Here is a 25,097-nt window from a genome sequence, read left to right as displayed (position 1 = left end):
TGTTATTAAGATGCACACGGGCAAAATCGTGTATCTGCTATTATCACCTGATCAGAAGTGAGTTTATGAGGTCTTTGCCATGATGACATTGGACTCAAAGACTGGGGCAGAGACCAAGAGCACATGAATTATCTTGGGGAACATTTAGAGGGCAGGAGCGCAGAACCCAGAGCCAGTTAGATGGGGACACTTGACAGGGACACCCTCGTGAGAATTCTAGTGGTGTCAGGGGATGGCTTGTGAAATTAGGGAAGGAGCTACACCATGGCAGGGAAACTTTGGGAAGACAATTGAAGACAACTGCTTTCTTCAAACGGCTCATCCCTATTGGCCAGCACTGACTATCCACATGGGAAGCTGGAGACACTGTCCTAGAGCTTACATTCCCATACCAGGAGGCAATGCCCTTTCTCCTGATGGACCTTTCTCCACAGAAACTTTGCTTCTCGTGTGTTTTCCAGGGGATATTCTTGTTCTATGCTGCTGCATCTGACTTGCCACGTCCTTCTCAGATGGAGGGCTGAGTGAGCTACGGCGGCCTACCTAATGATTGCCAGTCTTAACGATCCTTGTAAATCCCTGTCAGATGCATATATTCAGCTTAGTACTGGCGTGGGTCCTACATATGGTCTAAGGAGGAAAATCGCAGCCCCAGTTTTGTTCAGCAGCTGCTCTCGGGCAAAAAGTTTCACTCTTTCTAATATGGCACGTTGTGCAGGTTTGTGTAAAATTCATGGCCTCACACTTTGTCAAATAATACCTCTAAGTTAGGCGAGCATTCTTGGGCCAACAGAAAGTTGCCAGTGGTTTAGGAATGAAGGAACTTCAAAGATGGAAGGAAGCCATGCAACAGAGCTTAGCCAAGGCTTCCTCTGCTCCAGCTAGTGGTGACTAAGAAAATATTATTCTTTCAAACACATACACATACCCTAAGAATAGAAAAGTTGTCTTCATTTATGTTCTGAACGAGCGATCAATTTTCTCTACAATAGAATTCCTCCACAATCTCTTTTTCCTTGATTTTTTGAATTTTTATGAATGTACTATTGAATTTTGTTCATAATAACTTACTCTAGAAAAACTTCTTTAAGTTATTTGGGGATGGAGGAGCCAAGATTTATAAGACTCTAGTTTTCCGTCATGTGTAATTAGGGAGAAATTTATATGCTGAAGGTGGAACTGGTACATTCCCTGTCTAGTTTGGAAAGGGAAAAACAAGTTTGAGTGAGATCTTTGCTGCCCCTGAAAATGAATGGATACAAAAAGTCAGATTTGGAGAGCAGTCACCAGTTTCAGGCACTTAGTCACTGATGAAGAAATGTTTATTAATTAATTGTGTGATTGAGGGCGGGGTAACAAGGCTCAAGAGGTGCTGAGATTCTGACTCCTATAGAGTCCACCCTGGGAACATCATCTCCTTTCGTATTTTGTTTAATATTTATTCAAGCCATGGTACTCAGAGGGTCTTATCCTGGGACCAACTGAAGATTCACTGATCTAGTAATTTACTCATTCATTTACATTTAGGAGAACCTTCTCTTTGCCAGGTACTGCACACATACATAAAACTTACAAAGGGAATGAGTTGTCATTTGGACATAGCGTTAGGATGGATCGTAGTCTAGCAAATATCTATGCCCGTTATTCAGGACCTCACACACCCAGTGTGATAAGAGTAAAATCAGGAACTGTAACATCTGTCCTGCTTTTGACCAAATTGGAAGCTGTGTTTGTCCTCCCCACGTTTTACGTTCTTTTCACCCGGTATGTCTCAGTTCTTCAGCTTAAATCAAAAGGTCTTGCTTATCCTTCTAATAAAGGCAGCCGGGATTCTTCTCAACTGAGTTTGTAAAGCAGACCCTCAAGGTAAGAGGATATTCTTTTTTCTTCTAGTTACAATTTATGAAGATGATTGTTCCCCAAATTCTTTTGGGGACAAATGTGAAAAGAGGAGAATGTTGTATTTTTGAGACAGTTGAGCACCCTCTCTGTGTGGTGACCTTCTTGAAATGTGTCCAGACATTGGTGCAGTTTTTGTCACAATAGAAACAACTATACCAGGGTGCCTGGCTGGCTCTGTCAGTTAAGCGTCTGACTCTTGGCTTCAGAGCAGGACATGATCTCATGGCTCGTGAGTTTGAGCCCCACATCAGGCTCTGCACTGACAGTGCACACAGCCTGCTTGGGATTTTCTCTCTCTTCCTCTTTCTCTGCCCCTCCCATGTTTGCTCTTTCTGTCTCTCTCGAAATAAATAAATACACTTTTAAAAATTAAAAAAAAAAAAAGAAACAACTATAGTCTTTGCTCTTGAGAGTTTTAGGTAACAACACACGTGTTTCTTATGGCAGTGACTTCAGTGACAGCAGATACATCCATCTCTCCTGATATTATATAGAGAGAAAGTCAACTACTTAAGAAAAACAAAATTGAGGTGAAGGAACTTATGCTAATACACTGGTAATTTTCAGATACATTATGTTTACTAATCCAGAATTTGGGGGAAAACATCCATCTTCCAATGCTGAAAGTTACAGGGAAGTAGCATTTGGTCTGAAATTTTTGCAGTCTCCCTGGATGAAGGCCTGAGATTCTGGAGTTGTTCTTGAACTTGACCTTGCTAGTTTATAATATGCTGCATTTTAACTATACCACAGTGCTGGTAAAAGAAACCGTTACACCAAAAAAGCATATGGATTTGATAACCTACTCTGGAAAATCAAGGACATCTGGGTTTCTTGCTGTAAACATTTTTTTGAAAGTCTAAACATAAAGCACTGGTCCAATTCATTAACATTTTGGAATGAATTTCGTTATGATATGTCATAGTAGAAATGGATTGCGGGTTTTTTTGTAGTTGAAAAAAAATCAAAATTTTCACATTATCAGTGAAAACCACATTAGAAAGGAACATTTTGAAAATTGAATTAATTTTAAATAAGCTTGGTAGCAGGTATTCTAGCAGAGAAAATCCTTCAAAGATGTCAAAACGCATTTTTAAGAGTTAAAAGAACCACATGCCTTAGAAATTGTTTGCTGAAATCTAAAATATTCCTAAATTTTCATATACGGTACTTTATTTATTTAAGCTGGCCATACAGTCTTAATTAGTTTCACTGTGGTCAAATTAGCTTCATTGAAGTAGATGTACTCCCCAGCAAGATGAACAGCAGCCTTCTATAGCACAGATTTCCAACATAAACTATAATTCATGAGGGCCAACACAACTCTTTTCTTTGTAGCTGGGTAACCATTTATGTTTGAGGTGAAGATGTTAATATGGAAATTTTGTGAGCTAGGAGAGAGGACGAATGCTATCATTCTAATTTATGACCTTTCATATGAGGCCAAATGTAAAGGCAACTTCAATTGTTTTATATCTCAGGGCCAGCACATAGCAGATGTATGAAATTTGGAGTGTTAGACATAAACTTTTATTACCAAATTATAAATAATTTCTCCCACTTATAATGTTCACCTTTCAAGTTCATCTTGATTAAAATACAAGGGCAGCGTCACACCGATTTCACTGAATTTTACAGCTGAGAGAGGTTTTCTAGAGTTCACAGTGGAGCATAAAGCAGCATGGCATCTGGAAGACTCTCCTCACAGGGGTTCAGACCATGAGCCCATCTCCTTTAAAATTCAAAATGTTGGTCAGTGAGATCTGGGCATTTATTTAAACATCTCGAACACCACATTAAAACCAAATGCCCATGATGTAGAATATATCTTATCTCTTGATAAAAATAAAAGGTACACTGTCTTTTCTGAGAAATTTGTCCATCAGTCAACAAGCTTATATTCCTTCTTGGAAGATTGATTGATTGATTGATTGATTTTATAATTTAACTTTATTTTTTATTTTTTAAAATTTACATCCAAATTATTTAGTATATAGTGAAGCAATGATTTCAGGAGTAGATTCCTTAATGCCCCTTACTCATTTAGCCCATCCCCCCTCCCACAACCCCTCCAGCAACCCTCAGTTTGTTCTCCATATTTATGAGTCTCTTTTGTTTTGTCCCCCTCCCTGTTTTTATATTATTTTTGTTTCCCTTCCCTTATGTTCATCTGTTTTGTCTCTTAAAGTCCTCATATGAGTGAAGTCATACGATTTTTGCCTTTCTCTGAGTGACTAATTTCACTTAGCATAATACTGTCCAGTTCCATCCACGTAGTTGCAAATGGCAAGATTTCATTCTTTTCGATTGCCGAGTAATACTCCATTGTGTGTGTGTGTGTGTGTGTGTGTGTGTATATATATATATATATATATCTATATATATATATATATACCACACCTTCTTTCAACGTTTATTTATTTTTGGGACAGAGAGAGACAGAGCATGAACGGGGGAGGGGCAGAGAGAGAGGGAGACACAGAATCGGAAACAGGCTCCAGGCTCCGAGCCGTCAGCCCAGAGCCTGACGCGGGGCTCGAACTCCCGGACCGCGAGATCGTGACCTGGCTGAAGTCGGACGCTTAACCGACTGCGCCACCCAGGCGCCCCTATACCACACCTTCTTTATCCATTCATCCATCGATGGACATTTGGGCTCTTTCCACACTTGGGCTATTGTTGATAGTGCTGCTATAAACATGGGGGTGCATGTGTCCTTTCGAAACAGCACACCTGTATCCCTTGGATAAATGCCTAGTAGTGCAATTGCTGGGTCGTAGGGTAGTTCTATTTTAGGTTTTTTGAGGAACCTCCAAACTGTTTTCCAGAGTGGCTGCAGCAGCTTGCATTCCCACCAGCAATGCAAGAGAGATCCTCTTTCTCTGCATTCTCGCCAACATCTGCTGTTGCCTGAGTTGTTAATGTTAGCCATTCTGACAGGTGTAAGGTGGTATCTCATCATGGTTTTGATTTGTATTTCCCTGATGATGAGTGATGTTGAGCATTTTTTGATGTGTCAGTTGGCCATCTGGATGTCTTCTTTGGAGAAGTGTCTATTCATGTCTTTTGCCCATTTCTTCACTGGATTATTTGTTTTTTGGGTGTTGAGTTTGATAAGTTTTTTTGTAGATTTTGGATACTAACCCTTTATTTGATATGTCATTTGCAAATATCTTCTCCCATTCTGTCGGTTGCCTTTTAGTTTTTTTCGCTGTGCAGAAGCTTTTTATTTTGATGAGGTCCCAGTTGTTCATTTTTGCTTTTGTTTCCCTTGCCTCTGGAGACATGTTGAGCAAGAAGTTGCTATGGGCAAGATCAAAGAGGTTTTTGCCTGCTTTCTCCTCGAGGATTTTGATGGCTTCCTGTCTTACATGGAGGTCTTTCATCCACTTTGAGTTTATTTTTGTGTATGGTGTAAGAAAGTGGTCCAGGCTCATTCTTCTGCATGTCACTGTCCAGTTTTCCCAGCACCACTTGCTGAAGAGACTGTCTTTATTCCATTGGATATTCTTTCCTGCTTTGTCAAAGTTTAGTTGCCCCTTCTCAGAAGATTTTACAGTACAGTGCTGAATAACAGAGACATTGGCCCCCACCTTCATAGAACAGACAGTTTAGTGGGGGAGAAAACAAATAGAGACACACACACAGACACACAAAGTTATATAATTATAGCATTTACGAGTGGTACAAAGATGTTTAGTGTACTATGATCATGAACAAGAGGAGGAACCCAATCTAGTCTGAGGGATTACCAAGACTTTCTTTAAAGAATTTATGTATGGGCTAAGACCTAAGCATACTTACAAATTAGTCTGGTGAGGAGAAAGGGAACTGGGCTCCAAATGATGAGGCCAGCTTTAGGGCTGTCACAAAAACCCAGAAGATGATAAGATTTGAATTGTTTAAGGAGAAGGGAGAATGGAAGTGAGTGACAGTTTTAATGCCCATTACCATAAGAGACAAGGCATTGGCTCCATTTGAGGTAGAGAGTTGGAATTGAGACTGCTGCATAAAAGTGAGATGTTTGAAAGGCTGCATTGGAGGAGGAGGAGGAGGAGGAGGAGGAGGAGGAGGAGGAGGAGGAGGAGGAGGAAAAATTCAACAACTATAGAATATTTTTCTTCTCATCTTCTTTAATAAATAATTTTTACATCCCATGATAAAAGATAGAAGATAGTGGTCCAAGTACCCAAAACTAGGATGTGAGAGGTTAGATGTTTTTATTTTCCAGTCTGAAGATCCAGGTTGGCTCCAAGTGCAAACCAGCACTTCATACCAGGTAATGCATTGCTGGAACAAGACTAGCCAGTGTTCTTGGAAGCCTAACACTGATTAGGTACTAAAATCTACTTTGGAGACTGTTGGCCAGTCCAATTCCATATATATATATATATATATATATATATATATATATATATATATCCACACACATATCATTAGCAGCATTAACATGATACGATCACCCATGTGTTCACAGTCTTGCTGGGTGTTTTATAAAGTAAGCTAGCCACAATACCTTCTCTTATGAATATGAAACACTGAAGAACATAGTTTTTAAAAAGCATAGAACTATAAACACTTGAGACAAATAATGAAATGGCAAAAGTTCACCTTAGTATTTCATACCAACATTTGCCTATTTAAAAATTTTTTTTAATGTTTATTTATTTTTGAGAGAGAGAGAGAGAGAGACAGAGACAGAGACCGAGTGCGAATGGGCAAGGGGCAGAGAGAGAGGGAGACACAGAACTCAAAGCAGGCTCCAGGCTCTGAGCTGTCAGCACAGAGACTGACATGGGACTCAAACCCATGGACCATGACCTGAGCGGAAGTCAGACGCTCTGCCAACTGAGCCACCCAGGCATTCCAACATTTTGCCTATTTTAAGAATAATAGTTTCAAGAGAATGAGAAGACAGGCCATAGATTGGGAGAAAATTTTTGCAAAGACGTATCTGATGAAGAACTTTCCCAAAATAGGTGAAGAACTCTTAACATTCAACAAAAAAAAAAAAAAAAAAAAAACAAAAAAAAACAACAACAATCTTATTTAAAAATGGGCAAAAGATCAGAAAAGACATCTCAGCAAAGAAGATCTACAGATGGCAAGTATTAGCATACAAAATGATGCTGCACATCATATGTCAATAGGGAATTGCAAATTAAAACTGCAGTGAGATCCACTATACGCCTATTAAAATGGCCAAAATCCCAAACCCTGGAAACACCAAATGCTGGTGTGGATGTGGAGCAATAGGAACACTCAGACATTGCTGGTAGGAATGCAAAATGGTATATTCACTTTGGAAGACAGTTTGGCAGTTTCTTACAAAACTAAACACACTCTCATCAAACAATTCAGCAAACACGTTTCTTAGTATTTCCCAAAGTGAATTAAAAACTTATGTCCACACCAAAATCCATACACAGATGTTTATAGCAGCTTTATTCATAATTGCCAAAACTTGCAGGCAACCTATAGGTCCTTCAGTAAGAGAATGAACCATGGTACATCTAGAAAATGGAATATCATCCAACACTAAAAAATGAGTTATCAAACCATAAAAATACATGAAGAAAACTTAAAAGAACATTTCTAAATGAAAGAAGCCAATCTGAAGAGGCCACATACTATATGATTCTAACTTTTTCATATTCTGGAAAAGGTGAAACCATGGCAAAAGTAAAAAGACCAGGGGTTGCCAGGGGTCAATGGGGAGAGAGGGATGAATAGGCAGAGCACAGGAGATTTTTAGGGCAGTGAAAATGCTCTGCATGATACTATGATGATGGATACCTGTCATTATATGTTTCTTAAAACCCATAGAACGCACAACACCAAAAGCGAACCCTAATACAAACTATGGACTGATATTTGGGTGGTAATGATGCATCAGTATAGGTTTATCAACTCTAATACCTAAGCTAAACTAAACTGTGTAAGCTAAAGTAAATCATGTCAAACTGTATGTATGCCCTTAGGGCTCCTTAATAAATTAATGTTTGTGTTCAGGATTTTGAAGACTAGTTCTTGGTGGACTACCATTCAGAAAAAGTCTTGCACGTGTTTTCTTTGTATAATGAAAGGTAAAGAAAAAAAACTTGTGAAATATGGAGAATTGCCTTGTGAATCAGTAAAAGCCAATTATAATTGCTAAGGGGATTCTGGGCACAGCTACATTTTGATAAGTTTGTTGGCTCATGAAGTAATTCACCACGCCCACCCCATTTGTCTAGTTGGGCCCTTATAGATATATGCCCCTTGAAAAAGTTTGCAACTACGTCTGCAGATGAACCATGACCTTAAAACTCCTCATTGTTCCAAGCCCACCACACCAGTCTTAATGACTCCATCAGAGTTCTGTGGTAATGGGGGAAAGGCTATGAACCAAACAATTCTTTTTTTTGAATAACTGAAACACCTGGTGAGTAACGTGGTACAATTTTGTGAAGAAAGCTTTTGGGGACAGGGCCTTATATCCTATTATGTTTATTCTTTTCTAAATTTTTTTTAAAGTTTATTTATTTATTTTGAGAGAGACAGCGTGAGTGGGGAGAGGCAGAGAAAGAGAGGGAGAGAGGGAGAGAGGGAGAGAGGGAGAGAGGGAGAGAGAGAGAGAGAGAGAGAGAGAGAGAGAGAGAGAATCCCAAGAAGGCTCTGCGTTGGCCAGGGGCCTGAACTCATGAAACATGAGATCATGACCTGAGCTGAAACCAAGAGTTGGACATTTAACAGACTGAGCCAACTAGGTGTCCCTATTATGTTTGTTCTTTACAGCTAATTGTTTAAATGATACTTAACTTTTTCTAACATTATATTTTATACTGTAACAACTTCAAATACAGCCTTTTCAATGAATCTGTAATGCTTGGTTTTTACCCAAAGAGAGCTTTTAGAGAAGGACTATAAGGAAATCTCTTTCTTTTTAAATGTTTATTTATTTTTGAGAGGGGGGGGGGGTAGGGAGCGCAAGCACAAGCTGGGGAGGGCCAGAAAGACAGGGAGACACAGAATCCGCAGCAGGCTCCAGGCTCCCAGTGCTGAGTGCCAAGCTTGGAGCTCTGAGCTGTCAGCACAGACAGAGCCTGAGGACAGGCTCAAACCCCCAGACTCCACGATCATGACCTGAGTCCAAGTCTGATGTTTAACTGACTGAGCCACCCAAGCACCCCTAAGGAAATCTCTTTTTTCCATCAAATCACACCAGTTGTTCTCTGTCGGCCATAGCAAAGAACCTATCTCTTTAGGAGATATTTACAAGAGGGAAAACTCATTTTTATCATAGGAAAAAATTCTGCATCTTAGATCCATAACACTTAACAGGGTTAATCAAGAATCTTTTTAAAGAGACAGGTTTTTTTTTTGTTGTTGTTGTTTATAGTGTTACGAATCATAAATAGAATTAAAGTATTAGTTTTCAGCTGATGAGGGCATGTGTGTAAGGAAAAAAGGAATCAAGTCTTGGTATAACAGTTTTGTTTTTCTTCGCCCTTTCCATTAATAGCAAGAATATTGAGAATTCATGCAAAATTCCAAACCAAGTTCCCATAGTAGCACTTAAATAGCGTCTGCACACCATTTCCAATTAGAACTAGATTGTAATGTAACACAATTTATGCCATTATAATACGGAGTTACTTTAGTAATTTGGATTCTTTTTGTGGCAATTAACGTTGCCATGGAAACAATCTTTTGCTAATAATGACTTCATCTTCACACACTTAATCAAAACCCAAAAGTGGGGGAGCCTGGGTGGCTCAGTCGTTAAGCGGCCGACTTTGGCTCAGGTCATGATTTCGCGGTCCGCGGTCCGTGAGTTCGAGCCCCGCCTCGGCTCTGTGCTGACAGTGCAGAGCCTGGAGCCTGTTTCAGATTCTGTGTCTCCCTCTCTCTCCCTCTGACCCTCCCCCATTCATGCTCTGTCTCTCTCTGTCTCAAAAATAAATAAACGTTAAAAAAAAATTAAAAACCCAAAAGTGGATTTAAAGATTTGAGGCTGCCTGTTTTATTTATTCATTTGCATTAACTTAATTAAGGACCTGCCTGGGTACGCGTAGTCATTACGCTAGCAGTAATACTCAGTTTAGTATGACTTCAAACTATTTCTTGCATTTCCGCCTAAAAGAAATCCTGGCTGAAAGATCACTTCCAGTTTTCCCTTTTTAAGGGTGTTTGCTTTCCGTTAGAAGAGAGAGCACCAGAGCTTTCTACTTTGACCTCCAAAGCACCAACCTCGACTTTAGGCAAAAGATTCTTGGATTTGAGCGTTCCGGCGAAGTCTGGCCTTTTCGGTCCTCGCGGGCTGCCGTAGCCAAGAAAAGCAGCGCTCTGTTCCCCAGAAAAGTGCCACCTGCGGCCGCAGTTTCACTTTCGGTTTCAACCGGGTGGTCCGCGGAGGCAAGCTAGTGGCGCTGCTGGAGAGGAGGTTTGGATCCCGGCCACCAGGTGAGCCAGGCGGCTGTGCGGGCGGTTCGAGGCCCCAGTGTTCGTTCGCCCCGGGCGGGTTTGGGGAGTAGCAACCCGGATCTGGGCCAGGACGGAGCGTGGATTCCGGGGCCTGCGGATGGCGGGTGCCCGCACGATGCCGCGCTCACGGTCTCCTCCACTCCTGGAAAGGCCAGGAAGTCAGGAGATCTGTGGTCGCCGGCCCTGAGACCCCCGCACCCCCGCCCCCGGCACCCCTCCGGGGGGCGTCTAGACCACGCGGGGATGAACGGTAGCTGCCTGGCCCCACCGAGTTGGCTTCTGAGACCAATCCTGGTGTAGAAGTTCCCGAGGGAACCCCGACATTAGTCTGCGGATTGGGCGAGAAAGCGGGCCCGGAATACACGGGCAGGCTTCGCTCGGTTCCCAGGGCTACACCGACCACGTCGGGATGGTTCCGCTGACACCCAGGAATTGAGAGCTGGACCAGCCCACCTAACCCAGTCCATCTTACCCAGTCCTCAGGTTTCGGATGTCCACAGTTGTATGGTGTTAAGTCCTATCACCAGGACTTTTGTGTATAGGTGTGCGCGCGCTCGCTCATAGCAGGTATTTTTAGAGTGTCTAGAATTAGGCTAATGCAGATAAGGTTGGTAGTAGTGACTTAGTGTGCCACCCACGCCTTAGTAATACAGGATTATTGAAAAATTGAAAACACATAAGAATATGGTAAAGGAAGTAAGATTCACTGAAACCTTTCCGCCTGCCATTTATTTGTGTATTTTACTCTTGTATGTACTACTTTCTATTCGAGCTTAGACTCCCTATTTTATCAGTTAACAGTATATACAGTCGTCCACTTTCATTTAAAAGTTCTTTCTAAAAACTTCTAATTTTCTATCTTTTGATTGGCTGCCTATTCTGCCGTTGTGTAGGGCCCATAAATGCAGCCATTGCCTGACTGTGAGGCGTTTAGGGTGTTTGAGAAGTTTTGCTTCACTTAAAAAAATTTTTTTTAATGTTTATTTATTTTTGAGAGGAAGAGACAGAGTGTGAGCCGGGGAGGGGCAGAGAGAGAGAGGGAGACACAGAATCCGAAGCAGGCTCCAGGCTCTGAGCTGTCAGCACAGAGCCTGACGTGGGGCTCAAACCCGCCATCATGACCTGAGCCGAAGTTGAGCGCTTAACCGGCTGAACCACCCAGGCACCCCTTTGCTTCACTTTAGCATCCCAGGTAATACTTTGTTAAGCTTAAAAAAACAAAAAAACTGTATTTCAGATTATTTGCTTGGACTAGATTCTGAGAAGTGAAATTATTACAATAGATGCTGTGTTCTACTAAGGTCTTTTTAGATCTTCATACCCTTTGCCAAATTGTTTTTCAGAAAAGTTTTAGTAGTTTACATCATTCATGTATGATAATGCCTGTTTTCACCGAAAGAGTGATAGCTCATAATACAGTTCTAATACATCAGCCTCTCTCTCTCTGTCTCTTTTGTGGTGGTATCTCACAATTCCAATTGCTTGAATTTTGTGCAGGAGTCTAAGAGGGTTATTTGGTGTGTGTGTGTGTGTAAATGTATTATTGGAGCAGAAGTCAGCATAGGCTGGACTGAGTGTTAGAGCAAGATGATCTCTTAAGTGATCATCTAGCATAACTTCCTTATTTTGCAGATGAGGAGCCTGGGGCCTTGAGAGGTGAAATGAGGAGTTATCCAAGGCATACAGCTAAATTAAGTAGCAGAGCTGGGATTAGTCTCCCAAGTGAGTACTCCTTATCCTGCATTGGGTGGTCTCTCACTAGACTGGCATATTTGGTATGAGAATTAAAAAAAAAGGTTTACATCACTTGGATTATTCTATCCTTTTAGAATTGTACCAAAGAACAAAGACTTAATCATCTGAGGGAACTGTAATACTGAAAAATGGGAAATTGACCATTTTCATGACCGGGATTAGAAATCCATTATTTATAATGGTAGCCCCTTCAAGATTTACTTTTTAAATTTTTTTAAAATGTTTATTCATCTTAGAGCGAAAGAGAGAGAGAGAGAGCGCACACAAGTGGTGGGGGGGGGGGGTGGGCAGAGAAGAGAGAGAGGGACAGAGGATCCGAAGCAGGCTCTGTGCTGACAGCAAGTCTGATGTGCGGGTCGAACTCACAGACTGTGGGATCATGACCTGAGCCACCCAGGTGCCCCCAAGACTTTTGACAGTTGTTTTCAGATTTTTATGTCAGAATAAAGGATCTAATAAGTAGTATTTTGTACTCTATTATCTGGTTAGAATTGAGCTCTTCTCAATTATTATACCTTGAAGGTTTTTTAAAATTCTTTGTTGCTTTAAGACCAGTTGACACTTTGGGCCAAATAATCCTTTGTTGTGGAGGGCTATCTTATGGTCTGTAGAACGTGAAGCAACGCCCTGGCCTCCATCTACTACATGTCAATAGCACCACCCTTCTCCAGAATGTCTCCAGACATTTCCCAATGTCCCCACTTGCTTACAGGAATTACTTGGGGAACTTTATAAAAATGTGACAGTGCCCCTTGCTCGGGGAGTCTGATTAGCAGCAGGCTTCAGGAATCTTCATTTTAACAAGCATCTCTGTTGACTCCATGCAGTTGGTTCTTACTTAACACAGAAACATTTCAGTTTTCTTCATTCTTCTTTTATTTGATGGTCAGTAATAGAGTTATTACTGTGCTGTAGCTATTTAAGTGCACAGATGATACCATGCTAGTTACTATAACCGTAGTTTGTGGGTCAGGGAGAAAGAGACAGGGATTTTCCTTGGCACTGACATTAAATGCCCCCCACAGGCTTGGCTAGTGAGCTTACGAACCAGGGATACTACTTTCCCTGCCTCTGAGAAGCTTAGAACCTACCGTGGGAGACTGGTCAACAGGAAGACTACAGAACGGCCTGAGAAGTGGAAAGTGGTACCCTGAGGGCTGAGGTTCCTGGCTCACATGAGAGGGGTGAGGAAAGCAGCCCCCTACTGTGTGGGGAGGAGGGATTGGTATGAAGCCTTCAGAAGGGGGCCAGGTATGCCCCTGTCTCAAAAGGGAGATGTTTAGGGAGCGGCTGTCCGTGTCTGATGCCCTCTCCGTCCAGGGCTGTGTGTGTTTACTTGGGTTGTCATGTTGTGTTTCATTGTGATTTTTTGTTTGTTTGTTTTACTTATCACGTTTTTTTCACCCGAAGCTGTCAGTGTGCTATGAGTAGGTGAAAGTTTACTGGTGAACATTGCCAAGAAACCAGGATTTGCATGGTTTGCAAATCTGTAAATCATCTGCTCAATAACACAACTCTTGAAATCACATCAGATCTCCTTCTGAACCTTTGACCATTGTATTTCTTCACAGGCTATTTGTCACTTGAGGCATTTTCCCTCCAGTGCTCCTACTCTCCACCCAGATCTCCACTTACATCTCCATGCACGTCTGTGGCCATGCTCCAGGCTTAGCAGGAGAATCTAGACATATTCAAAAGGGCAGCTTTGAAAGGGCTTAGGCTTTGGGACCAAAAGCTTTACTTCTGCTTACCACCTTGCAGGGTTACTGTGTGAATTGCTTGTGAATCTAACATACATAGTTGGATGAATAAAATTTGTTTTTTCCCCCCATTCTTTTACCAAAAAAAAAAAAAAAAAAAGAAAAAAGTCTCTGCAGGGCAGTTTGCAGATGTTCTTATACTGGACCTCTCATCTCAGTAGCTTCTGGCAGAAAATATACAGCCTTTGACTTAATAGCCATTTCTGAAAATAGGTCATTGAAAACAAGCCTGAGTAGGAGGCAGGGGAGGGAGAGAGCCATAGAGGTGATTATGGCTTTAATTTTGAAGGGAGAAGTTTTATCAAGGTGACCCCTGCAGAAAGGAGGCCTTTTTCTTCTTATGTGTTTATGGTTCAAGAGGCTTTTCTCTCGCTTCAGAAATGGTCAGAACTGTTCCTTCTGCCGTAACCAATTTAAAAGATGAACACTTAAAATTACGTGAGCCAAGTGATGGGAAAAATTGTGATGTTGAGACCAATTTACTCACACAAAATGGATTTATGGGCCAATCATTAAGTAACAGGGAGTACCCAGGAAGCCTAATGAAGATGAATGTAAAAGACGTGGCCTCCTAAAGTGATGGATAAAATGTGTTTGAAGCAACCACCCTCTTTTCAAATAACTTTTAAAATGGTTTTTTTTTTTTTTTTTCCCAAGAGATTCTGCAGAACGAAGATGTCCTGGAGAATAAATGCAAAGCTTGGTATTAGTCTTTCCTTTCATGTGGCTCACAGTCTTTTGAGGGAGAAAGGACTTGTATATAAAAAAGTAGAGAATATAAAAGAGAGTAGTGACAGATGATAACAAATCCCAACCAAATGGGAAACGCATCCTGCCAGAACTAAGTGAGCTGGTCACCTCCACTCTGCTGTGGAAGGTAGCAGGTGGAGCTCATGTGAGTCTCTCCTTAGAACCCCCTCGTGTTCCCCTCCACTGACACAGTATTCCCCTCCACTGACACAGTATTCCCCATACTTGCCAGTTCAGAAGGGTCTGCTGGGCATGTGCAAACCGGTTCCAGGGTTCTTTCCCGCACCCGCCGAATCAGAATCCCGAAGTGAGCCAATTGATGGATGTTTAGGAAACTGACTTAGCGGCTGGAGCCCAAGCTCTTTTAGCCTGACTTGCCCTGCCTGCCAGAAATGTGGCCCTTCTCCCTTCTGCAGCTACATTTTGTCTTCCTTGCCTGTGTAGCATTTTCTCCTCAAACCCAAACACACAGTCTTCTGCCTTTGCCAAGATTTCTGTCCTTTCGGCCAGTGGACTCCTTTTCCTTCCCACTCAGTTCAGATGTCTCCCCCAGGAATCCTTTGACCCACCAAGCCTGCGCTAAGCGAGCTTCTCTATGTGCTGCTCCCTGCACAATTCTGTCCAAATACATTACAACTTTTTTAAAAAGTTCTCCATTGGCCTGTCCTTGTGCCAGCTCTGGAGCGCAAAGTCTGAGGGCCCAAGGCTATGTGTGTCTCATTAGTCTCACACCCCAGCCTCTGTGCCTGACACTTGGGCGCTCACTTAGGCGCTGTACAAAAGTTAGAAGTGTTGAATGCCTTCAGGAAGAGATTGATGTTAATTGGAGTAAAAATGTGGCTTAATGGCAGAGGTGTGATCTTTGATGAGCTTAGAAGGATATTATCTATGCTCTTTAAAAAGGTGAAGAAAGAAGATGATTAACATTTTAAAAATAATTAATACCAGCAGTTGTCGAGGTTTGTGGTCTTTTTTATTCTGTCATTAACTTAACTTTGGACAAGGTAGTTAATAATATTCCTGTCAACTAGATTTTCACGTGACAATGCATCGTAGTGTTTTTTTTTTTTTTTAACACAAGATAAACAACTAGTTTCATCTCAAGTCTTGTACCTAGAAAGTGCCGTAATGGGATTTCCCATCTAATAGGAAATGAGCCTGACTCATGAGTTGAGTCTCTATCAGGCCTTTGGGGTTAATAGTCTCTCTGGCCTGTTCAACCACAAAACAGCACGTGTTCAGGACATAAATGAGGCAGTTTATAGACAAATGGGAAGATTAGTTTGTTTTTACTAAACCCATCAAGAGTACTGAATCTGTTACAAGGTTTACTTTGTAATATTTTTCCTTGTGTTCAAAACAACATAAAATTGTTGTGTGGTCTGAGTCTTGAATGAATAGTGATTGTACTGAATAGCGGTTGTAATTCCACTTATCTATTGAGACTGTAGCTACAAAAATAAACTGGCAATCCAGTGGAAAAGTTAAATTAAAATTTCCTGAGTAAAATAATTAGCTGATCACATTTTTAAAGTCTTTCAAGTCTTGGGGAGATGGAGTAGGGAATGGTCCAAATAACAGCTCCAAATTCAAGAATACTTTGTGAAATTTGCATTTTCTTTTGTTTAACTTAGGATGTTGACTTTTCATGGTTACAGAAAATTATTTTACTGAAATTATACTCCCTTTGTTTACTCACACTCTTTGAACAAGAGTTTAAATTCTTCTAGATTCTAAGTTTTTTAAGGTCAGAACCTATGTGAATGAGATGTTTGTGAATTTCGTTGAAAATATGTGCAGACAGACACGTGTTTGTTGAAGAAATGAAAAGCTGACAACCTAGCATTCTACCTTACCCAAACTGCTGAGCCAGCACAGATTCACTTTGAGAAGATCTGCAAACAATGTTCCTAACCCTGAATTCAGGTCATCGAGTGAACAGATTTGGAGTGAAATAAGCTGGGCTGTTTCTGGAAGAATGTGTTACGAAAATGTTGATTGAAAACAATTTGAGTTTTTGAGCAGAATCCTTCAAATATTGTATCCATACTGATTTTTAAGTGTCAATACTATATGGCTACTAAAGAATAACTTCATTTGACTGAAACAGAAAAATTAATTTTCAAATTCCTTTTGCTATCAGTTTTTGCATAAGTAACCACAGTTTTGTTACATTGGTTTACCAGAATATTTTGAGCCAGATAACTGTTATATAACAAGATGAGTTTTGAAAGGAGTCTTTGGCAACTATGTATGTTTGATCTGGGTATATAATACTCTGTATTTCAGAGTCCAATTCTTGAATAAGACTTTTTCTTACTAAAAGGCAACGTATGGAATGGGAGAAGATCCTTGCAAGAGACATATCTGATAAAGGGTTTAGTATCCAAAATATACATAAAAAAACTTCTAAAACTCAACACCCAAAAAACAAGTAATCCAATTAAAAAATGGGCAGAAGACATGAACAGGCATTTCTCCCAAGAAGACATACAGCTGGCCAACAGACACATGAAAAGGTGCTCATCACTGATCATCAAGGAAATGCAAATCAAAACCACAATGAGATAATCATGTCACACCTATCAGAATGACTAAAATCCACAGTGCAAGAAACAACAGGTGTTGGCAAGGATGTGGAGAAAAAGGAACCCTATTGCGCTTTTGATGGGAATGCAAACTGGTACAGCCACTCTGGAGAACAGTATGGAGGTTCCTCGAAAGTTAAAAATTGAACTACCCTATGAAAGTATTTACCAAAGAATATGAAAACATTAATTCAAAGGGATACATGCACCCCAGATTTTATTTATAGCAGCATTATTTACAATAGCCAGATTTTGGAAGCAGCCCAAGTGTCCATCAGCTGATGAATGGATAAAGAAGAAGTGGTGTATATATACAGTGGAATATCACTCAGCTATAAAAAGAATGAAATCTTGCCATTTGTAATGACATGGATGGAGCTAGGGAGTATTAGTGATGCAAAAGTGAAATAAGCCAGTTGGAGAAAGACAAATACCATATGATTTCACTCATATGTAGAATTTAAGAAACAAAACAAACAAAGGGAAAAGAAGAGAGAGACAAACCAAGAAACAGATTCTTAACTGTAGAGAACAAATGGATGGTTACCAGAGGGGAGGTGGGTGGGGGGATGGGTGAAATAAATGATGGGGATTAAGGAGTACTCTTGTGATGAGCACCAGGTGATTAAAGTAAAAATTAAAAAAAAGATAATTACATAGAGTATATATCTTTATTATAATAGAGGAAATCAAAATCTCTGGCTGCATTAGCAACTTTCAGGAGGCTATATAAGGTTATGATTAAGAGCATGGGCTGGTCATTTCACTTACTAGCCATGTGCCAGAGCAGGACCTCTGTCTTTTTCTTCATCTGTAAAATGAAGATTAAAAACAATACTTGCCCCATAAGGTAGTGAGGTTTAAATGGATTAATACATAAAAGCGCTTAGGTAAGTGCTGACATACAGTACACTCAAATACTAGCTCTCAATTATGATTATAATTATTTTGAGAAACGCTGTTTTGGCATCAGTCGTTTGTAAATATGTCTACATCATATAACATAGACTTTAAAATATGACTGATTTGAGCTTGAACGTTGGTTCCATCACATTTGGGGGGCAAATTATTTCAACTTTTTGAGCTGTTATTTTCATTAGCAAAATGAGGTATTAAGACATTCTTCCCAGGGTTCCTACAAAGATCAAATGCGATAGTGTTTATAAGGATCTTAGCAGAGTGCTCAGCATAGAGAAAGCATTCAGCAAATGATGGAGGTGGCCGTGGCTGCAATGCATATACTGACTGTGTGTGAGACAGTAGTGACAAGCGATTAAGAATAGGGGCTCTATTCACACAGGGGGCTGTGGTGAAGCTGTGTCATAGGGTCGCTGTGGGTTACCTGAGTGAGATAATGCATTCGTTTAGTATTTCGCTGTACGTACTGGAAACATGTCAGCTGCCCTGTTGTGATAGCAGTAGTGAATGATGTTGAGTCTTCATCTGTGGTCCTTTGATACTTGACTTCCTACAGATACGTTAAAGGTTTCCAGGCTTTTTGTTGTTGTTGTTGAATAATTAACTTTTGCCTTCACTTTTATTACCCCCTTTCAGATTCTTGATCAGGATTGTTAAAATGAGTCTACGGAAACAAACCCCGAGTGACTTCTTAAAGCAAATCATTGGACGACCAGTTGTGGTAAAATTGAATTCTGGAGTGGATTATCGAGGTAGTGTTTTCATGCTTCATCCTCACTGGTGCAACTAAATAAGTAAATATGACTTAACTGGTTTTTATTAATGTCTTAAACATATCCAGGAGACCAAAAAAGTATGGGTTCTCCGTAGTTTTTATGCCTATTTCTTTTCTACCCCTGAGATAGTTCCTTTTGGAGACAGTGCAGGTAGCAGAGTGTGTGCTTCTGACTTCCGCTCTGATTTGTGTGACTGCTGTCTCCTGTCTGTGCTTTGAGACTGCGTGTGCCTAAGCTCCCTGGTAAGAGCCAGGGTTCTCAGTCACCTGGGGCATAAATAACCAGGTACAGAAGAACACCTTAGCCCAGCAGCATTCATTTTTGCCAAAGTATTCACGAATGACAAGCAGCTGTTTAGACAGTATCATTTTACAACATGAACTTCCCACTCTTACAATATGCGTGGACTCCAGATACACCTTTCTTTTCTTTTAGAGAATGTTCGTTTTAAGAGGCTGTGACACTACTGAAATGAACTTTGTGGGGGAAAAATGGTATCACACATGCCATTTTTTTTTTAATTTTTTTTTTTTAATGTTTATTTATTTTTGAGACAGAGAGAGACAGAGCATGAACAGGGGAGGGTCAGAGAGAGAGGGAGACACAGAATCTGAAGCAGGCTCCAGGCTCTGAGCTGTCTGCACAGAGCCCGACGCGGGGCTCGAACTCACGGATCATGAGATCATGACCTGAGCCGAAGTCGGACGCTTAACCGACTGAGCCACCCAGGCGCCCCTCACATGCTATTTTTAAAAGTTACTAAATTCCTAATCTTCCAAAATTTAAGTATGTTTAATTACCTGGAGTATTTCACGGGTGCAGATAATGAATTCATTAGCAGAGTAAAGCCTTTTGTCTCTTTTCTGAATGATGATAGTAATCTTGAATTTTTTCCTCTTTCTACACATGCAAATTTAATATTACTGAGAACTTACTGTGTGTCCATTGTGTGCTAATCATTTCAATTTCCAATTTATCTTCACGTAAATCCTTTGAGATACCTGTTTATCCCCATCTAGTAAGGGAGGAGCTAGGACTCCCAACTCAAGCTTAACTTAAAAGCCTTGTTAAGAAATCACTCTACTGTTTTTGTACGGCTTTAGTTTCTTGATATCAACAACATACCTCCAGTTTAGTTTGATTTTTGTAGTAGAACTAATGGATTTATACTGAATACTGAGATAGAAAGTCTCTATGTACCGCTTTACACCCATAAACTTTTGATGAGCCCAAAGGAGATACCAGACTTCTAGAGATTTGAACATATTCGCCAGTCATTTAGGGTAGGGATGTTATGTTCAATATCTTCTCAGAATCCACTTCATTGGGGAGATTAGCCGGCCTAGCCCAACTTTTTTTTCTCTATCCTCATTAGGGAAATTTTTTGAATTTGTAAAGGTAATATATGTGTTTTTCCTTTTTTCTTTTTTCTTTCTTTTTTTTTTTTTTTTTTTAAGCAAGTTCAAAGCAAATAATGAAGAAAAGTATATAGAAGAAAGCAGTCGCTCCAAATTTTCCATTGAGATAATCAGGCTTACCAATTGGGACCTGTGTCCATATAAGCATAATTTTATATAAATGGAATCATCTGTACATACGCCCTTATTTTCTTTTTTTACATTAAAAAAAAAAATGCATTCAGTTCTCTGACACTACAGAATGTTTAATGCTGCATAGGAGTACCTTGTGTGGATGTACCACCACTTTGTTTTTGTTTTTAACTAGTTTCCTGTTAATGGACATGTAGGTATTTACTGAGTTTTTGCTATTTTAAGTAAACAACTCCTCTTCTTTGACATGTATTTTGAACACTTGTCCAAGTATTTCTTTAGAAGAAATCCTCTGGGCTAGGATTTCTGTGTTAATGAGCTTGCCAAGTGGCCCTCTAGTCGGGGCAGATGGGTTTATTCTTCTCTGTGTTCTCACCAACCCTTGTATTAGCCTTGTTTTCAACTTTTCCATTCTAATTGGCAACAAGTAATAGTTTCATTTTGTTTCTGTTTCTTTGTTTACTAGTGAAGCTGAACCGCCTTTCACATGGCTAGTAACCATAATGATTGAATTAAAAAACCCAGCTCTCTGTAACAATTTCTCTTGAAGTTTAAAGAAAACGTTGTTTCTTCTGTTATTCATAGTAGTTTATCCCTTAGAGAAGGGAGGGGGTTACAATTACAACCTCCTGGAATCTTTTTCATAAAACAACCTTTGCCAGGAGAAGGGATGTTTTTATTAGTGAATATTTCATTTTGGAATGCCTTTAGTTAAGTTTAAAATAGATTTGCATATCATGTTTCAGAAGTTTCCTGCCCGTTTAGGATTATGGTTTTGATGTAGAATGATACAGCAGGAAATAAACTACAAACTTACATCCTAAACTTTCTTTTGATAGGAAATAATTGTTAGTAATTGTCCATAATCTATTCTGGTTCTCTGAAAGTGTGCAGCTTCTAGCAGAATTCCGTTAGGTTAACGTCTTGTGTTCTCATGACACACACAATTGGGAAAAGAAACTTTTTGTTTAGAGGAAAATGGGGGCAGAGGCAGAGTGAGGAGCATATTAACGAAGTGGAGGCCAAATGAAGCCATCGACTTGACTAATTGAATCAAGTTTGTACTGTTTGTTTTCACTTAATTTTTTTTTCTAGAAAATACCACTTTAAGTTAGAGACCCAGACTTAGAGGCTTATATATTTTCACCTTTTGGAAAAAACAAAAAACCAAACAAACAAAAAACTTGCCCTGATATATAGATATAGATATAGATATAGATATCAGCGCAAGTTTTGCACAATTTATGCCATTTTAACACAATTAAAAAGATTCACTCAAACAGTTTTTCCTTAAAAGCTCCTCAGAACGTCTTGGGCCACTTTTCTATATTAGTCTGGATTTGAAAATATTCTAACTGTGACAAAACAGAAAGGGATGTGTTATAATGCAATATGTTGCCCTCTCTTCTCAAGCTGCTCTTCACTGTGAGTCACAGCTTTAAGATGTGCCTTCAGGAGCACCTGCTGTCTCCTCTTCTATTATTTTAACAGATTGTGGAGACTTCCTCTTAACCCTGGAGTACATTCATCTGCTGCAGTAGATGTTGCGAAAGAATGCAATAAATCTGCCAGACCCATATTTCACTTAGTGGCTGAAGTAAGAAATGCCACTGGAAGCGAGGAGTCTTGGCCAGTGGTCATTTGTTCCTGCATAATTGCCCACTCCTGATTTTAGCTTTCAAAGGATGGTGTCTCATTTGGAACATGCTTGTTCTGTTATTTTTGGGAAGGCTTTAGAACTTGCTGTTGTTATCACACATATCACAAAGCAAGTGATAGTTTGATGTTTTCCCTCTTAGCAGTGGGTATATGACTGCTTTCACACTGTATGCTTCTTAGCCTTCCTTCACAGTGGCACAGAATGAACCGATCTGAGTTTCATTTACAGTGTGAATTTTTATATTAAGCATGTAAGAGCTAACAAATAAAGAGATTGTCAGCTCTAAGGTATACCCTGTAATTTTCGACTCTGACTTGCTTTAAGTATCTTCTCTTTGACTAAATCTGCCTCCAGGGGTCCTGGCTTGCCTGGATGGCTACATGAATATAGCCTTGGAGCAGACGGAAGAATATGTAAATGGACAGCTGAAGAATAAGTACGGGGATGCATTTATCCGTGGAAACAATGGTAATATTCTCTCACTGTACAGTTGTGTAACATCCAAAATAAACCTTTTTGTTTATAATCAGGATCCCCAGCAGATTTTCTACATAATTCAAAAGTTTAGTTTTAGTTTTGCCTTGTTAATTTTTAACTTCTTATATCTCGGATCTTCATTGTGACCATTTTTTTTTAAGATGCCTCCTGGAGTTTTAGAATAGGCATTCTCACCTTCCCTCTCTTTACTAATGAAGAACCGAGGGGCATTAGTATACTGACCCAGAACCCGGTACTTTTGAATACAGTTGATTGATTATATTCCCCCAACACTGCCTCTCACAGTGGCAGTTGGAGCCAAAACGATGGCCCCTGTTTCCCCACTGTCTTTGGTTTGCATCATTTGGCAGTCACCTTGTCCTGTGTGTCCTTTTCTGTCTTAAACATTCAAATGCCTGTTGTGGAGGTTTGCATCCTTTAGTTTGGCAAAAAAAAAAAAAAAAAAAAAAAAGACAAAATAGGAAATAGGGTTCTAAAGTTACTCTGCTAGTATATTGCTATGATTATTACAGTTACTTTTAAGTACCTTGTTTTAAACAGTTATCATTAGAGTCGTATTTGAGTTTCTCAGGGGGAAGGGAGAGACATCAAAACTGTGGTAACTGCCCTCCGACCCATCCCCACTCTTTGGTCCCATCCCTCAAATGGAGTTCAGGTTTTTTATGGACGTGCATTCTTTGGTTCTGGGTAACTTCTTCATCCGCCTTTACAGCTGTATGTATCTCTGCTCTGAACTAAGTATCCTGACTTATTGTAGGTGTTCTGTCTCCTGTTCTTACAGTACCACATTTTCTCACGTCCTCTCTTTTTTTTACATCTTTTGCTGGCTTTTTAGTCTTTCCAACATGGAAAATTTCCTCTCTGTTTTTTTTATATTATTCTTATTTTACTCCCTCCATTTACTAGAAATGTTATGCTTTCTGCCCATCTCCAGACAGCTGATAGCAGTAGCCACCTGTGAGTGGTGACAGGCTAGATCCTGTCACATGCACACCACATCTAGCGCTTGTCCAGTTTCCCAGGCGTGTTTTTGCTGTCATTCTGATGATTCCCTTCATGTAACTTCTTCCACGATGTAATCAGCAGTAGTTCTCTTTAGCCCCCCCCAGATTTACATCTTTGTCTCTTAAAGAGGATCCCGACTTACTTGTTTAATTTGTGCTACGTTCTTTGGTCAAAATGCCTTTTAATGTCACTTTGAAGAGCCGTGTCAGAGTCTCAGTAGGCAGGGGGGTAGGGGGTGGGAAGAACGCCTCCGGCGAAAGCCTGACCAGAGTCCCCTAGTTCTCACATTTTGTCTTGTTCTCATGGACCACCACATACCCTGAAGGGTCCAGTTTGGGTGTTCACAAGAGGACTAGGTGATCAAAACTTTGGGTAACACCAAAGGTTGATATTTTAAAAGGGAACTCAGAATAAAACTTTTAGTATTTTAAAAACAAGAACAGAAGCAAAACAAAACAAAAAAAAAACCCACAAAAAACTCCTCAGCCCTTGTTTATCGCGTTGTAATTAAAGAATAGTAAACAGCAAGTTTAGAGTTTTTATTGGAGAGATGGATGGAAATGTTTTTTATTGTTAATCTGAAGTCTCCCCTGGTGGGTTTACTGATATGCTTTCCTACAAGCATAATAAATCTGTAATTATAAGACATTCTTAGATTCCAGGGATTTTCACATCCCTTCTGTTTTGTCCTCCTGGTCTCAGTTTGCAGTCACATGTACAGCCAGCACTAGAACACAGGCCTGTAAGACATCAGACGCGCGTCTAGATTCATGAAATTAGTTTTTCAGTCGTCCTAGACTTTTTCGTGTCGTATGAAAATTCCCTTTAAATTTGCAGAGATGTTAGGCCAACATCTATTTGCTTTTAGAACTTGCTGTTGTGAGACTTAAGCACAGGTTTTTTCAACATATTTATTTTTTCTTTTCAGTATTGTATATAAGTACACAGAAGAGAAGGATGTGAAGACGCCAGGAGTACAATACTTTTCATACTGGGGTATATTTTTTTATGAGATTTTTGGGGGGTTCCTTTGTGACTTCCACTTGTCCCATTTCATAATAGTTGGTGATTTTTCACTGACCTGTGAGGAAGAGAAATGTACAGAATTGTGATAATGTAATTGCGACGCGTTCCTTCCTATTTAAGTTTCAGTCATTTCCTTTTACCTCTGTGTCAGTGTGCAGAAAGCAAAAGAATAAAAAAAGAAAGAAAAGCTATTTCCCTGTACGTGATTTTAACCCAAGGCTGCAGCAGTGTCATATGCTCTGATTGCTTTACTTACTTGTCTGATGAAAGGATGCATGCGGTGGTAATTAAAACATTTTAGAGACGTCCTTCTTTAGCCCATCGCCTTCGATTTGCCACACAAAATGCATGAGTGGAAATGTTCGACAGAGGCCTCCGGTTTCAGTCTGAGGCTGAGAAGGGTTTGTGAAGTCAGAAGTTCAGCCTCTGATTCTGTCACCTGG

The 25,097-nt window shown here is 40.1% G+C and overlaps 1 protein-coding gene across 3 annotated transcripts; it reads left to right on the top strand.

Moving 5' to 3' along the window:
• The first annotated feature begins 10,267 nt into the window (after positions 1-10,267).
• Positions 10,268-24,845, top strand: LSM6 (LSM6 homolog, U6 small nuclear RNA and mRNA degradation associated). Of its 3 annotated transcripts, XM_030312974.1 has the most exons (5): positions 10,270-10,347; positions 12,001-12,090; positions 18,776-18,891; positions 22,480-22,593; positions 24,557-24,845. In XM_030312974.1, exons 3-5 carry the CDS (start codon positions 18,798-18,800, stop codon positions 24,589-24,591), a joined length of 243 nt encoding a protein of 80 aa, XP_030168834.1. In that variant the 5' UTR covers positions 10,270-10,347; positions 12,001-12,090; positions 18,776-18,797; the 3' UTR covers positions 24,592-24,845. The 3 variants fall into 3 exon arrangements, with proteins under 3 accessions (XP_030168833.1, XP_030168834.1, XP_030168835.1); XM_030312973.1 differs by lacking the exon at positions 12,001-12,090 and having other exon boundaries at positions 10,268-10,347; XM_030312975.1 differs by lacking the exons at positions 10,270-10,347; positions 12,001-12,090 and adding an exon at positions 13,149-13,307.
• Positions 24,846-25,097: the final 252 nt, after the last annotated feature.

Source organism: Lynx canadensis, chromosome B1 (genome assembly GCF_007474595.2).
Source record: "Lynx canadensis isolate LIC74 chromosome B1, mLynCan4.pri.v2, whole genome shotgun sequence".
NCBI lineage: Eukaryota > Metazoa > Chordata > Mammalia > Carnivora > Felidae > Lynx > Lynx canadensis.
Note: the sequence above shows the minus strand (reverse complement) of the source record. Positions and strands in the feature narration are given on the sequence as shown.

Excerpts from the sequence above, each read along its gene's own strand:
- LSM6 (XM_030312973.1), top strand. The coding sequence starts at position 18,798 with ATGAGTCTACGGAAACAAACCCCGAGTGACTTCTTAAAGCAAATCATT. Across the intron at positions 18,892-22,479 it reads TTCTGGAGTGGATTATCGAG|GGGTCCTGGCTTGCCTGGAT; the intron begins GTAGTGTTTTCA and ends ATCTGCCTCCAG. Across the intron at positions 22,594-24,556 it reads ATTTATCCGTGGAAACAATG|TATTGTATATAAGTACACAG; the intron begins GTAATATTCTCT and ends TTTTCTTTTCAG.